This window comes from Carcharodon carcharias, chromosome 17 (assembly GCF_017639515.1).
Source record: "Carcharodon carcharias isolate sCarCar2 chromosome 17, sCarCar2.pri, whole genome shotgun sequence".
Lineage (NCBI taxonomy): Eukaryota > Metazoa > Chordata > Chondrichthyes > Lamniformes > Lamnidae > Carcharodon > Carcharodon carcharias.
In genome coordinates, this window is record NC_054483.1 from 89,323,651 (window position 1) to 89,339,371 (window position 15,721).

Sequence of the window (15,721 nt, forward strand, 5' to 3'; positions counted from 1 at the left end):
GGAGTTTTGTGCAATTCAACGTTCTCTCAGGAATTCAAACAATTCATTAATTTCCAAAGGAAGAATGAGCTTGGATGAAGCCTTGCCCACTGTGATTCTTCATATATGTTATTAATATTATATTTTGCCTGTGACACTCAGAGACCAGGGAGCCTTGTTCCATAGTATATATGTTTAATGTACGTATTAAATAAATTACAAAACAACATAAAATGCAATGGTTATAATTAAACGGTTAAACAGTGAATAAGCTATTGGTATACAGTCTGCCTATCACCACAAAATTTCACAGTGGTCAATCTCATGGGTCCTGTTTCACTCCATGGATAATCTTAACATCTCACTTCCAAGTCTAGTCTTCTATTTAGTAAAACACATTCTTGAAAAGGACTTCCCATTAATAATGTTCTTTGTCTCTCACCAGCAGCCATCTGTTCAACTTTGTCCCTGATAACACCTGAACTGAACCTTCCAGGTTCCCTAAAACCATCCCATTAAACATAAGATAACAAGGATGGCTATAGCTCCTTTATTCAACAAGCTGAAAGGACAGCCTTGACTGAACAACGTTTCAATCTCTTAGCTGTTTAATTAAGCTTCTCTTTTAACAGCGAAACTACACTCTTTAACCTAGAAACTTTATTCTATTTAAGTTTCTTCATATATATAAACTATCAAAGCATTTCACTTATATTGTGTAATCTTTGCAGATTAATACAGGAAGTCTGAGGTGGAGCTGCAGCAGCTCTTAGGGTTCTGGAGATCTGACTCCAAAAACAACAGATCTTATGGTGCTGTCCTAATTGGTAGCCTTGTGAAGGATTAATATCCTTGCTACAACTCTCTGATGTGCAAAGTGCACTCTGACAATGGATTAGTTCATCAGCATGAAGCCCACAGGTCTGCTTGGTTTTGCATTATACTTAACACATTGGCAAGAGATTGATTGGTTCCAAAACCTCCTAAACGAATCTGCTGTATTCCACAATTAGATAGGTATAGAATTGCAACCAATGATCAGAACTTAGCTTTCTCTGAATTCTGCTCTATGATGATATTGGTGATATTCTGTGATTCAGTCTCCCCCAAGGGGTTTGAATTATTCTAATGGTCTCAAATAATTAGGAATGAGAACTTTCAAATAAGCCCTTAACACATTTTCCAATTGGCGACACATCAATCCTCTAAAGGGATATTAAGGAGGTAATAGCTTTCTGCAATGCAGCACAAGTGGCAAATTTGTTTTCTTTCTGAAGTAAAACATTTACTTTTCTTTTTAAATCATATTAATTAATTCCTTTAGGTAAGATAATTGCACTTTACGCTCAATGAATTTTAAAATTTCTGCAATTCGGTGCTCCAAGGAGTGAAGTATTTGGCGTAGCAGCAGCCACAGTCACAGCAGGCACGCTGCCTTATCCATTGTATATTAAGTCAATGCATGAATTACATGTTCCATTGTAAAATCTTGTATCAACGTTCCTATGGAAATTCTCATGTTACAATGACCACAATAGTCGTGATGTTTACTCATATCACCAGCATGTACTTCTCTTATTCAGATTTCCAATGTTAATTTGATCGCTGGCTGGCAGCACTACCTATGTCCCAAACTATTGAACAGGTTCTCAATCTTCAGCAGATATTTAGGCCTCTTTCCTCTGATGGTACTATGTAGTGCCTGTTTCTTTCATCTGTTAGGGAGGTGGTGGCATAGTGGTATTGTCACTCACCTAATAATCCAGAGACCCAGGGTAGTGCTCTAGGGACCTGGGTTTGAATCCCACTACAGCAGATGGTAAAGTCTAAATTTAACCTGATGATGACCATACAACCATTACTGTCATAAAAATCCATTTGGTTCACTAACATCTTTTAAGGAAGGACCTAGAACAGGACAATGGCCTGAGGCTATGGCCAAATAGATGTATCAGAGCTGCCAATAGATGTGAGGAAGGGCCTAAGGAGATCTACAGCAACTGGCAACAGTACAGATAATTGAAAAATGCAGAGATGACACTACCTGGACTAGAATGGTGACAGCAGAGCCATGGTGGGTGGAGTTTCCAAAGGAGGAATATCTGGAAGCAGCAAGAGAATATCTGGGCTAGGTACATGTGCCTCCAGACCCACAGCAATATGGTTGACTCTTAAATGCCCTCTGAATAAGGGCAATTAGGGGTGGGCAATAAATGCCAGTGACGCCCACATCCCATGAATGAATTTAAAAAAAAGGTCCACTTACAGCAATGCCTCATAGGTCTCAGTGAAAAGCTCCTTAATCTGTCTTCCTTCAGATTCTTTGCCACTTTTTAATTATTGGAACTCTGGCTTTTCCCCATTCACCCCAGTCTACCCCAGATGTTCTCTTGCTGCTTCCAGATATTCTTCCTTTGGAAACTCCACCCACGGTGGCTCTGCTGTCATCATTCCAGTCTAGGCAGTGTCATCTCTGCATTTTTCAATTGTCTGTACCCTTGCCAGTTGCTGTAGATCTCCTTAGGCCCTGCCTCACATCCACTGGCAGCTATTATACTTCCATTTGGCCACAGCCTTATGCCACCATCATCATCCCTCAGGCTATTGTCCTGTCCTAGTCATCTTCATTTATCCAACTCATAACCCATTTGACCTTGAATCACCACTCTTATTGTCCGGCTACCATTGGCCTTTGTCTTGTTTCTACTCCCAGCCTGTGTGCCTTGCCAATTGATCATCTGAGGCTACACTTTGTTAAGGATTTATTGCACTTTTTGCACTTTTAAATCCAATACAGTTTATTAAGTGTTCTAAACGATGAAAGGCTTAGACAGACTACAGAAGGAGCCTGTTTGGGGACATGGAGGAGGAAAGTAGGAGCAAAGTCAGCATGAGGATTATAAATGGTGGACAAGACGAGAGACTGAATCAGAGAGGTGGAGGGAAATGATGAAAATGGTGAAGGAGGATCAAGAGTAAGGGAGAGGAATAAGGGGAATTAGATGGGGAAGGATGAACTAGCAGAGCAAGGTCAATTTAGAAATGAAGGAGTGAGCAAGAGGCAGCTTCTCAAAGGACAATATCAAGCTACACAGGTGAGAGGGAATTCAACAATAATGGGGACCAAACAAGTGAGAGGCAGTGTTGCAAAGCAGAAGGGAAGTACAGGCAGTAGGAGTGAGGGAATTGTGGGAAGGATAATGGATAATGGAGGCAATAGGACTGAAGGTATGCTGTCAAACATTTGCAATGCGATGGGGTGTACAGTTATACCAACAATCACAAGTACTCTCACTTTTCATTGCTGTTTTTCTCCCACCTATCATCCCAAAACTGGCCTGTACCCCTGGCCAGGTTCCTCAGCTACCAACAGCTGTTGTCATTGGCTGGCCTTCGATTCAAAGATGATGTCTACTCAGGGTCATGAGTTTCCACAATGGGTCTTCTGAACAGGCCAACCCTTCACCCACTTTGGGCACTTGGGGAATGATACCACATGGTGTAGTGGGATCCGGAGTGCAGGATTTAATACCTTTTCTTTCCACCATTCTGTCTCATCATTGTGGCGTTTGGGCTCAAAGCATGATGCAGCTTGATGGACAAGTTGTCGCAATGTTGGTACCGCCACACTTCAGGGAGAGCTTCAGAGTGTCTTCGTAGCATCTTCCAGCACCCACATCTCTTAAGAGAGAGCAGGAAGAAAAGGCAGAAGAATAAAATAAAGAAAGAAAAGGACATAGAAAGTGCTACAAAACAACATGACAAAAGAGAATCAAAAGATGATCACAGAAAACTTTAATATAAGGGCATAGCAAGGGTTAACGTGGGACTGGGAAACAGTACTGCCCATAGTGTGATGTAAAGAGACATATGACCTGAAACTAGAGTCATTTGTGGACTGGGCAGACCTGTGTAGAAGCAACCATGGAGTTAACTCATGGCTTTGGCTATGCCCAGTATATATGTACATAGTTATGTGTTATCAATAAACACTTAATGTTCAACCATACAAGACTCAAAACCTCTTTGTGAAACCTACTGAACATTCAACATACAATAATAACCAGAAGAAATTCACAGGATCAGAAAAGGAAGGACGAAGGCAGTCTATGATGTGAAAGTATTGGAAACATACATGGGACAGATCATATTCTGCGACTCACTCTGAACCCACCATGATACATCCACTCACTTATATTTATCTACTGGTGTTCAAAAAAGAGCTCCCTCATTACAAATCTATTCTTTCCCTAACAAAACTTCAAATTCTGCCTTTAGTAGTCTACCTAAACCTATGGGAGAATTTTCTGCCCATTGGGAGCGGGCGTGTGGAGAGCCAATCGTCACCCGCAACCGGCTGCACGCTACCATTTTACGTGGGCGGACCAGTTAAGGACCCTCAGTGTGATGTGCGCCCAGTAGCGCTCAGCGCTACCTGTGCGGGCGGGGGGAGGAGGAAGAGTTGGGGCCCGCGCTCTTTTGCGCATTTGTGTGAAAGAGCACAGAAATCTCCCTGAGGTATGGAGATTAAGGGAGATTAAGTTCAGTTTCAAAATTTAACATAAAAAAAGGTAAACATCATTTAAACATGTCCCCTCATGTGACAGTGTCACATGAGCTGAGACATATTTATCAAATGTTTAAAAAATATTTATTAATTTAATAAACCTTTCATGAAACCTCATCCCACCCAAGGTTGAGGTTTCATGAATAATGCGGAGGCTGCCTGGGCTCCTCACCTGCCTGCCAACCTTAAGGTTGGACAGGCAGCCCTGTCAAATTGCTTAATTAGTTTATTAATGGCCTTAACAGGCCTTTGACAGGTCGGCCGGGCGCAGCCGACTCCGGTGCGCATCCGCCGAACATAAGATCGGAATGACGCGCAGTGACATCAGGACGCACACCCAATGTCACCGCTCGTCATTTTACACGTCAGCGTGCAGGGCCCACCCCTGCATGCCGAACAGAAACTCCTGGCCTATATATCAAAATTACACATAAGTAGATGTGACTGCATTTACATTTTACAAGCTAATTGCCTCATTTCTATCACTTAGCTCTTATAAGCAGTAACTATGCAAAATATATTTTTCATATTTATTCATGAAATCAGATTTACATAAATTTTTCATAAGAAAAATTTATCCCATTAACTTTGTCCATAATGTTACAAAGACATTTTGGATTTGTCCCAACCAAACGGTTCATATCCAATTGCAAAACAAAATTGGAATAAAAGCCAAATAAAATCCCCCAAGGAAAGCTGATTGAAAAGATACCAGCCATGTTTCCAAAATGCCTTTTCTGCAAAATAAAATTCTGATTGAAACCAATTTAAATTTCTGGAAAGGATCAAAGCAAAAAATAACCCAGCAAAAGAATAACTTTTGGCTGCTGCTTTAAAGAATGTAGATCAGGCTGTGGGTACTACACAACAAACTAGTAGCTGTAAATTTAAAGGCCATAATTCCACAATTCTATACACGGGGGAAGAAAATTCAGAAGTTGGCAAATCCCAGACCCACAGTCCTTGTTTGTTTTGATCCCATAAAATGAATGGACAGAAAATCACAGTCTTCGATTCTATAACTTACCAACATACTCTTGCTGAGAGCACTGATCCCTGCTGAGGGTATCAGAACTTGGAACAACCACTTATAAAGGAAATGACTGAGTACTCTGAACCCTTTTTAAATTGGCCCCAGAACTTCATTGAAAATTATCCACAATTCAATAAAGTTTGATTCTAGATTGATAACTTCACTCAGACAAGCCATGAAGATGACTGAACAAGGAAAGGCAAAGTCACACCAGTGCAGTCAGTGATGTTTTTTTTGAAGATGGGGTTTGAGATATATAGTGGAAGAATTCCCTTGGCTATTATGTGTAGCTATATGTATTAAATGTATTCAAGAAGGGTTGTTTATGATTTTGTTGTAAATAACAACCAGGGCAATTATTTACTTATTGTTGGGGCAGAGAAAAAGGCAACTTTACATTTAATCCATGTTCCACCTGATGCGGCACTGCATTGGACAGAAAAGTGTTCTAGTCCTCAGCCTGACTTTCTGCCTCTGTAAGTTGATCATTCTCTGCCTCCTCCAAGCTTACAAAAAGGAACAGTTACTGATGTTGTAATTAATCACTTCCTTAAAAATCTGACTAAACTGTCACGTTCTTACCCATTATCAGGTGCAATTAAAATCATTTTGAATTCCATTTGTGATCAGTATTTGAAATAGAAAGCAACGTTTCAGTGTTGCTGTAGTAACAACAGGCAATTAATTTACTGCCTTTATTAAAATTCCATTCACTTAATTTACTGCCTTTATTAAAATTCCATTCACTTATTTTCAACATTAGGTTATGGCTCTGCTGGTGCCATAGTCTATATACATCTACAACTCATTTAGTGCTGCAGGAAAGGATAAAAAATGAGGCATTTGCAACCTTCTCAAGGAGGGAACCTGTACATGAAAAAATATATCAGCATGCCCCACCTCCTGCTGAAACTGGAAAATTGTAATAGTCTACTTATTAAGACATTTCTGTGCAGCTTAGAAAAGCACACAGTTGTAATGGTGATTCCTTCCTTTGAGCCACCCCAAGATGGATGATAGAATTGTCAACTGACTGGTGGCATTTTCAACTTGTTCTGTAATGGTTTCAACAGGATCTTGGCTTATTAATGATCAAAACATTTATTATTATTCTTAAAAGGGAGGCAAAAATCATGACAACATAGGCCAAAAATTTGTGTAGAATGTTTGCTGCACTATTTTTTGACTTTTTCCAAATGTATTTTAATTTACCTCTGTTTTCATTTTCCGTGTAGAAGGAAAGAGTGGGGACTATTCGTCGACCAAGCTCTTTAAATGATCTTGACCAGAGTCACGAAGAAAAAGAAATTGAACTTCTTCGAATGCAGGTTATGGAACAACAAAATATCATTGATGATCTCAGCAAGGTAATAGATGAAGTATTTAAATAAAGATTAAAATGCTGTCTTTAGTATTACTTCCAGATTAATTCCAGAGTATATTGTTTTCTTTACATAGGTTCGGCTTTAGGTATTTTTCAAAAATTAATTAATTAACAATGATCGGCTTCTAAATTGCACACAGTTTTTACCCATGATTAAATATTTCTGGTTAAATAAGATGGTCTCCTTCACCAGCTGTTACTGGTCAGAAGATTCCAGGTTTGGATCCTAGTCTGTACTTTTTGATCTCAGGTGAGGCAGTTGTCCTCTGTCACAGAGCTAAAAATGGGAAGAAACATCAGTTGATACTCTAAAACCTCTGTTGGAAGGTATGCATCTTTGGATGTTAGGACAGGATACAATCAGGCTTAGCAATGATGTTACTCCCACCAGATCAAATAGCACATCAGTTTTTAAAAATTGCTTTACAACTGCAGGACTCAAATTATTAGGCCTAAGAAAGCTACAAAGTTCTGATCCTGTGTCAGTAATACACAGTGGGAAGCAATGGAATATTTCATCTACTGCAGTCAAGAGTAAAAACCTAGACAGCACATTTGTGACTTTGTCACATATGGGTTAAAATAGTGAACAGCTTTATTTTGTGAATATCACTGACTCTCATTTGTTCTCCTCTACAAGGGGCCTAACTGATGCACTTCAGGAGGAAGCTGTCGTAGTTTTGCATCTTTGATGCATTTTTATGGCCCAGTGTGATCTTAACACAAGCCTGTCCCCATGATTGGACCAAGAAATGTGACAGGGGGCGGAATTTTATGGCCCCTCCCACTGACGGGATTTTCCAGTCCCGCTGTAGTCAATGTACTTTTGAACGGCTTGCTGCATTTTACAGCCCCAACCCTATCATGATGGTGCCATAAAATTCCGCCCCAGGATATCTGAGTGCTGCTCCACTTCTTCCAGGCCAGCAGACGTGCTATGGCCCACCAAGGTTGTGACTTTATTTCTACTGCTAGAGAAAACAAGCAAAAGGTCCCAAGTGGTGTAAAATTTCTTGAGCAGTCTGGAGCTTCTAAAAATTAATTCTACCACTTGTTTGCATGTTCTTCAGGCTTTCCGTTTGACATGCTAAGACACTCAGGTCAGCAAGGAACTACATGGGAGCTCCTGGGCTGGAGTATCCACCAAGAAGAATAGCAGAAAAATGAGAGCAGATGCAGAAACAACCCCCTCTAACTCATTAAAATTCCCAGGTTGGATTCACACCTATTCCATGTACATGCTTAATTCCACCTTTTGGGGAAGCAGTAGAAAATCATGGGATAGACTTAGCATAGCAAGTCTTAGTTTTTCTGCTTTGTTATGAGGCTGAAGAATGCAGTGTTCCCTTGCACAGAACAATAGGAAATTCCACCACCCCCCATTCACCCCAGATGGTAAAATTAGTCTGTACACATGGTAGCTTTGGGTAGATTGTTTTCTACTGCAACAGGTAGACTGTGGGATGAATTTTACAGCCCATCACCAATGCATTTAAAGGCAGGGGCTTGTAAAATAAAATGGGTGTCCTGCCCACTGCCTTCCAACCCACCCTTGACCTGACTCCCATATTGTGGTGGGTCAGGCAACCCACCTGCCCCATTAAGGCCATTAGGTGGCTAATTAATAGCCACTTAAAGGCCACATTCCGCCTCTGCTGCTATAATAGATGTTGTGGGGAAGGTGGAAGCAAGGCGGGTAGTCTGGCAGCTTTCACTGTGTGGGCTGCTGTCGGACAGGAAGGAGGGGTTACCTCCTTTGGGGGCCCCCTGTGCCTATCAGAGGCATCGTCCCCACCAAAGATCCTGCACACCCCCTTTAGCCTTCCCTCCACCTTTAAAACATGATCTGCCATCCGACCCCCAACCTCCTCCCTTGCTGGGGTCGGCCAGGCAGACCCATCCTAAGTCCCTGGACTTACATGAAATCCGGGATCCATGGGCAGAATATTGCTGTCGGTGTGCGGGTGCAGGTCCGATGTACCGACGCGTAAAATTGAGGCGCAATGATGTCGGGCGTGCGTCCCGACATCATCGTCCATCATTTCGACATTTCGTTTGGCAGGTGTGCACCAGAGGCGGCTCTGCGCCTGCTGAACTGTCAACAGCCTATTAAGGCCATTCAAAAAATAATTACAGTTATTAAGAACGCTGCCCGTCCAACCTTAATGTTGGCAGGCAGGCGAAGAGCCCAAGCAGCCTTCGTGTTTTTCAGGAAACCTCATCCACGGGTGGGGTGAGGTTTCCTGAAAGTTTTATAAAATAAAAGAAATAAATTTTCCTAGCTTCACAAACATGTCCCAGCTCATGTGACACTGTCACATGAGGGGACATGATTAAATACATTTTTACTTTATTTATTTAAAAGTTTTCAAATCCATTCAATCTCCCTGCCTCAGGGAGATTGTTGCACTCTTTCACACGCTTGCGCGAAAGAGCACAGGCCCCGACTCTCCCCCCTCCCCCTGCCCGCACAGGTAGTGCTGAGCGCTACTGGCTGTGCATTACACTGGGCGGGCCTTAACTGGCCCACCCATGTAAAATGGCGGTGCGCAGCTGATCGCAGGCGGCAATCGACTCCACGCCCACTCCCGCCCAGCCCGCCCGCCATAGGAAAAATTCTCCCCAAGACACTTTTTCTTTGTGGACAAGTTGTTGTCCCAGTTGTGGCTACTACTCAATTATGGCACTTCTGGGACTATAGAACTGCGGACTAATCTGATTGGCTGGCAACCCTCTAAAACATGACATCCTCACAGGTAGGGTTGGACGTCCCACTCTAAATCATAAAGGCTGCCCTCAATGTAATATTGCTGCAGGGCAGCCAGGCCTCTGGTTGGTGCAGTGCTGAAGGACTTTTTGGTCAAGGGCGGGGATAATCTGCCACGCCCCCTGCCCTGTGAAATTCACCCCTATGATTATTTAGATATATCCGTTCATGATGTGCTGGAATTAACTTTTTGGAAAAATCAAGCTGTGAAATGAAATTGATTGGTGCCGTAGATTCAAACACCAATGATTTGCCATTGGAATCCAGTCTAAAATGATGGTGAAGCAAATTTCCCATTTCTGTCAGCTGAGCTAATCCATGTCCTGATGGATTACAATTTATATGTAAAATTGACCACAGTTCAATTTGGCTCCATGTTAGCAACCTCGCATTAATGCATAGAGATACCTAATGTGTAAAATATGTGTGACCAGCCTAGCATTAATAATCCTTCCATTTTCTTCCCTCTTGAACGCTGAAGCCTTTTGCTTAGTGTCTTTCACAATGATGCAATTGAGATCAGAAATTGAACAATTTTTGCTGCAACATGTTGGTGTCTCATCTGCACCTTGCACACTGCTGGGCTCAGCTTTTCCAGTGCTCTCCTTACTGACTTTCCGAGATCTGTGCTACACGACACTAATCCTCACTCATCCTGACCTTCCTTGCTTTCATCAAGATTAAGTCCTACACATCTAACAATTCTATCATAGCTGCCTCTACTGGCTCCCCTTACTCCAGGGCATTGATTTCAAAATCCTTGTCTCATTTGCAAATCCATCCAGTGCTGCAACCCAACCTCTTTAAATTCCTCCAGCCCTATATCCCAGCTAGCAACCTCTGCTTTTCTAACTCTTGTCTGTTGTGCATATTTCCTTACTCTCACTCCACCATTGCTGATAGAGTCTTCATACAAATCTCGTCACTCTGGAATTAATTTCCTAAACACTTGTATCTTGCTGCAATTTTCCTCATCTTCAGTCTCCTTAAAACCTATCTCTTCAAACTTGCCTTTAACTCATCTCCCAGCTCATGCTCAATGTCCATCCTTTGTGAAGTGTCTGACATGGTTTGTTTCATTAAAGCTGCTATATAAATGCCATTGTTGTTCAACCAATCTGTCAGCTTGGTTAACATTTCGAGTCCATATACTCTTCTTCAGAGCTCTTCTGAAGAAGTTTCATGTGGACTCGAAACGTTAGCTTTGTTTCTCTCTCCATAAATGCTGCCAGACCTGCTGAGTTTTTCAAGCATTTTTTGTCTTTATTTCAGATTTCCAGCATCCGCAGTATTTTGCTTTCATCCTGTCAGTCTGGTGATTGCTTTTTGTTCTTTATTAAATCTGATGTATCAGTGTAAATTGTTATCTTTGTGTCATCATTTTAATCAATCCTTGGCATTTGAATAAAACCATTTGGAAGATGCAATTTCAGTTATGCCATGAGAAAAGATGAAGCCAACAAAAAGAAATCTGTAAAAGCTTGACACTGCAATAAATTTCTAATTGTGACACTTTTAATCTGCCTTTTGCTTTACAGCCACAGTCATTTTTCTGATTCTTACCTGCAATCTTTACTTTTTTTAGGCATTGGAGACAGCTGGCTATGTCAAGAGTGTCATAGTAAGTAACACAATCCTGCATTTTTAGCTTAAACATATCAGATGTACATTTAATCACATTGATGTTATAGGTTCAAACAAACTTTGCACCCCATGGGAAACATTCTTAAAGAAATAGGTAGTACACAATGTTGTTTCAGCAGGATGAAGGTGCTAAAGTTGGAGGATTCCCAAAAGCAAAGTATAAAATCATGTACCTCTGAATCTCATAGGGTTATCAAAAAGACAGAAATATTTTTGGGGAGAAATCAACAAGCTAGGCCTGCTCTCCAAATTTATAAATCTAAGGTCAACCCCAAACTATGTGGTTCTCAAACAGGCTCTAAAGACTGATAGAGAATAGTTATATCTGTTTCCAATATTAGGTTCACCCTCTCCCTGCCCTGCATCCCCCCCAACAATGTCCTTACCTTTGAGAAGGACAGTGCACAGGCCAAGTATATGTATTTAAGTCCAAGTTGTTTAGTATCATTTTGTTGAAAATTTGTCCAAAATTATAGGTCAGGATTCAAAGCTGCTCAATACAGGATTTGAATCACTGTCAGGCACACAAGGTTTCAACAAATCCTACAAAAACCTGATCCCAGAGAAGTCCCTGACATGAAAGATCTACCCTTTAACCATTGCCTCCTTGACTCATTTGAGGTACATTTACAATGCAAGGTTAACTTTGCAAAAATGCTAAAGAGACAGTATAACTCCTAAGTTCTTGACTTAATAATTAGATCTGGTCTACAATACAAAGAGCATTCAATGAATATGTCTTAAAAACTTGGCAACAAAGTGCAAACCCTAAAGAAAAGTCTACCCTACTTGTCTCAATGGAGTTTTTAAAAACTGACAAATGCTCAATTATGGAAATGTCAATGGAAACCGATGTGTTCCTATTGGGTGCAGTTGACTGTAGAGATATGAAACACAGTTTCATAGCGAACTTAATGAGAAATGTCTGCTTCAAACCCATCATCTAGAGCAATGGTGAGAAGTAGATTGACAGTCTATTCTCTATAAAATTATGGCCAAAGAATTATAAGACTTCCTGTGGTTAAGCCAAATTTCCATGTTTATGACAAGAACATAACAGCTGCTCAATGTTTTATATCAATACCAAAAGATGGTATTTGTTTTGTAGTGTGTCCTTTGTCTTTAGAAATTACCTTTACTTGAACAAAATTGCTGGAACATGCACTCACCTATGAAAAATCTTTGCCTTTTCCATTGGCACCCCAGTATGTCTCTAGGTTCTTTGTACTATGAGGTGCTACCATAGCTAAATTAGTAAAACATCATCAAAAGAGTCTTCAACTGCACTCTGTGTGTATATAGCCAGCTTTTAAGAGGTTTTTGAAAGCTAATGATAGACAAACCATGCCTATTACAGTGTGTCAGTCTCAAACGAACTCTGAGGAAGACAACCTCATCAAGTGAAAAATTGACAGGAATCTAGTCATCTGTAACAGCTCAATGATAATTCATTTTATGCCACACCTCTGGCTTTCGGATTCTCTGGGTATAATTTTTCATGACACCACTTCCATTAGAGATGTGAAAATTGTTTAGATCCACTAAAAATATACAAGACTCTTCTTAGCTATCAATTAGACCTGCTCAAAACAAATATACTCATTATGTACTTTAAGAAAATTACTTCTACCTTTCCAAAAAAAACTAAATTGATTTCTACTTCCCCATAATCTCTTTACTTTCTCAAAAAACTTCTTCAGTACTTACCTCCACACCTCACTCACAATCTCCAGAGCCATCACTTCTCTTCATGGCATCGTCTTATTCAATAATCATCATCTTCTCCTAGTGTAGCTTTGAGGATCCCAGCATCACAATCTTCTCAGTCTATTCCATAGAGTCCAATTAATGCAAATCCCATCCAGGCCCAGATTTTCTCCATGACAGGGAACTCTCTGTCCTGGCAAAAATAGTGGAACTGCCTGCAAATTGTGAGTGCCAACCCTGAACACAGCACTTCCCATTTTCGCAGGTAGGCGAGGTGCATTTTGCGCTTGTGCATTTAGGAAGGCAGCTAGCCATTTAAATCAGCAACTGCCTCTGGTAGGAATGTGGATCCCGAAGTGCGCAAATTAGACCTGGCAAGAGCAGGTATGAACTTGGCGTATTGCTTTGGATAGCCAGGGGACCCTTTGGAGAGGTAGGGTACCCCTAATGGATTTGCCTTCAAATTTTATTCACCGTCCCAGAAGTGGCACAAACAAATTCTAACTGTCTTCCCTTAACCCAAGGGAGCAGGAGGTTGGGGCTCCTGGTCTCACAGGGCAATTATTGTTGCCCATACTGATTTATTCAGCGAGATGCCAGGAAGAACTTTGTGCTGCAGTAGGGTGCATAACACTTTGTGTGAAGGATCATAGAAGATGGGCATGGCACCCTCATACATAGAGGCCATAAAAGCCAATCACCAAGAGTAGGCAGAACCCAGAGGGAGAGCAGAAGGTCAGGAGGAAGAAGCTGCTGCACACACACTGGGAAGGAGGAAGAGGAGAGGCAGGACAACCTGGTACCACTCTGTGGGCAGGGCATACAGAGCTAGGACCTCTATATGATGGAGAACTAGTGTCAAAGATGACTGATGCTAAGCCATGAGGTGGTGACAGGCATATGTCGCATGGTCCAACAGCAACTCGAGCCACAATTCATGCCCTGCCAGTGGCTGTGAAGGTGACCGTCACTTTCAACTTCTATGCCTCAGGATCTTTCCACGGATCTTCAGGGCCTTGTCCGATATACCCCAGTCAGCAGCACACAGCTGCATTAATGTTGTAACTAATGCCCTGTTTGCTCCTTAATTTCCCTAGAGATTTGACATCTCAGAAGCAGAGAACCAGAGTCTTTGCCCAGTTAGCAGGCATCCTTCAGCTGCAGGGTTTATTGATTGCACCCATGTTGCCATTAAGGATCCAGCTCAACATACAGACACCTTTGTCAAACAGAAGTCCTCCCACTCAATCAATGTTTTTTTTTGTTCATTCCTGAGATGTGGGCATTGCTGTCTAGGCCAGCATTTATTGCCCAACCCTAAGTGCCCTTGAGAAAGTGGCAGTGAACTGCCTTCTTGAACCGCTATAGTCCATGTACACATGGTTAGCGACCACCACAAGGTTCCCTGGTAACTGCCACAACTTCTTCAAACTAAGGAGTTCCCAACTCCCTCAGCTATTTCAGCGACCAATGCAGATTTGTGGTTGGCTTCTAGGGGACAAGGGCTACCCGGTAAGAGCTTGGATAATGACCCCCTTTAGGAGCCCACAAACAGAGGCTGTGTGATTACAACAGCAGCCATGTCATCACCTCGAGTTCAGGGAGAAGGCAATTGGCATTTTAATGATGTGCTTCAGGTGTCCTGATCGCCAGGCTATCAAGAATAATAGTGGTGTGCTGCCTGCTGCACAACATTGCGCAGCAGAGGGGCATACATATCAATGACGACAAAGGCCAGGGGCAGAGCTCCACCCTCTGAGGAGGAGGAAGATGAGGAGGGGGATGAAGCCCCCCGTCCATTCGGAAGATTCAGAAACAGATGAGGATGAGGAGGCTGCCAATGGCAGGGCAGCTGGGAGGCATGGTCATGTAGCCAGGCTACCACTAAGAGGGAATCATCGCCAGATGGGTACTGTGCAAAATAGATTCTCATAAGGTCCGCCAATATTATAATTGCCATCCGCCAGTCCCTGGTGACATACTTCCACCTAAAAGACCTTTACGTTGACTCTATAATTACTCGAGTGGCTGCTCAACCCCCACAGAAGAGACAGCGAACACCAATGAATTGGACTCAGTCATATTCATATGGCTGAAACCCTCACCATCATAACTGTGGGTCTCATCACATTGCAAACAAACATGGTAGTAAGTCATTCACAACCTGGCCCCCTCATGTGCACACCAATGACTGTAAATGAGGGGCCCATGATGCCAAATTGCCCATAATCAAACCAAGCCCACAATGCTGAGAGTGACATAACATCAGAACTCAAACCCTATACTTGTTGATAGGATTGTATGTTGTAGCATACATGCAGATTAGGCATCTCGCACATGAGGAGCCCAAACAAGGCAAAATCCACTCTTTGAAAGAACCTGCATTCTGGTCAATGGCCCAGTTTCTGACATGGCATCACATGCAACATTCCTGGTTTCCAAATACCTCTGCTTACTGCACAAAGCACATCCTATGATTTTGTAGTGCAAATGTAGCCATAGTGGGCACAGCTGACGACCAATATTACTTGCACAATATATGGCTTCTTGAGTTGTGATGTTTAGGCCAATGTGTAACTCTGCAGTTAGGTTTGAGATGCACCTGCTGCCCAGCATCTGGTCGTGGAGTCTGATCTTTGC

General features: G+C 42.0%; 1 protein-coding gene across 1 annotated transcript in view; it reads left to right on the forward strand.

Moving 5' to 3' along the window:
* The window catches only part of jakmip3 (Janus kinase and microtubule interacting protein 3), a 312,142-nt gene that overhangs the window by 248,281 nt on the left and 48,140 nt on the right, over nt 1-15,721 (forward strand). The window contains exons 7-8 of the mRNA XM_041209730.1: nt 6,815-6,946; nt 11,316-11,351. Coding sequence (XP_041065664.1) covers nt 6,815-6,946; nt 11,316-11,351 — 168 coding nt within the window. The remainder of the gene's footprint in view (nt 1-6,814; nt 6,947-11,315; nt 11,352-15,721) is intronic.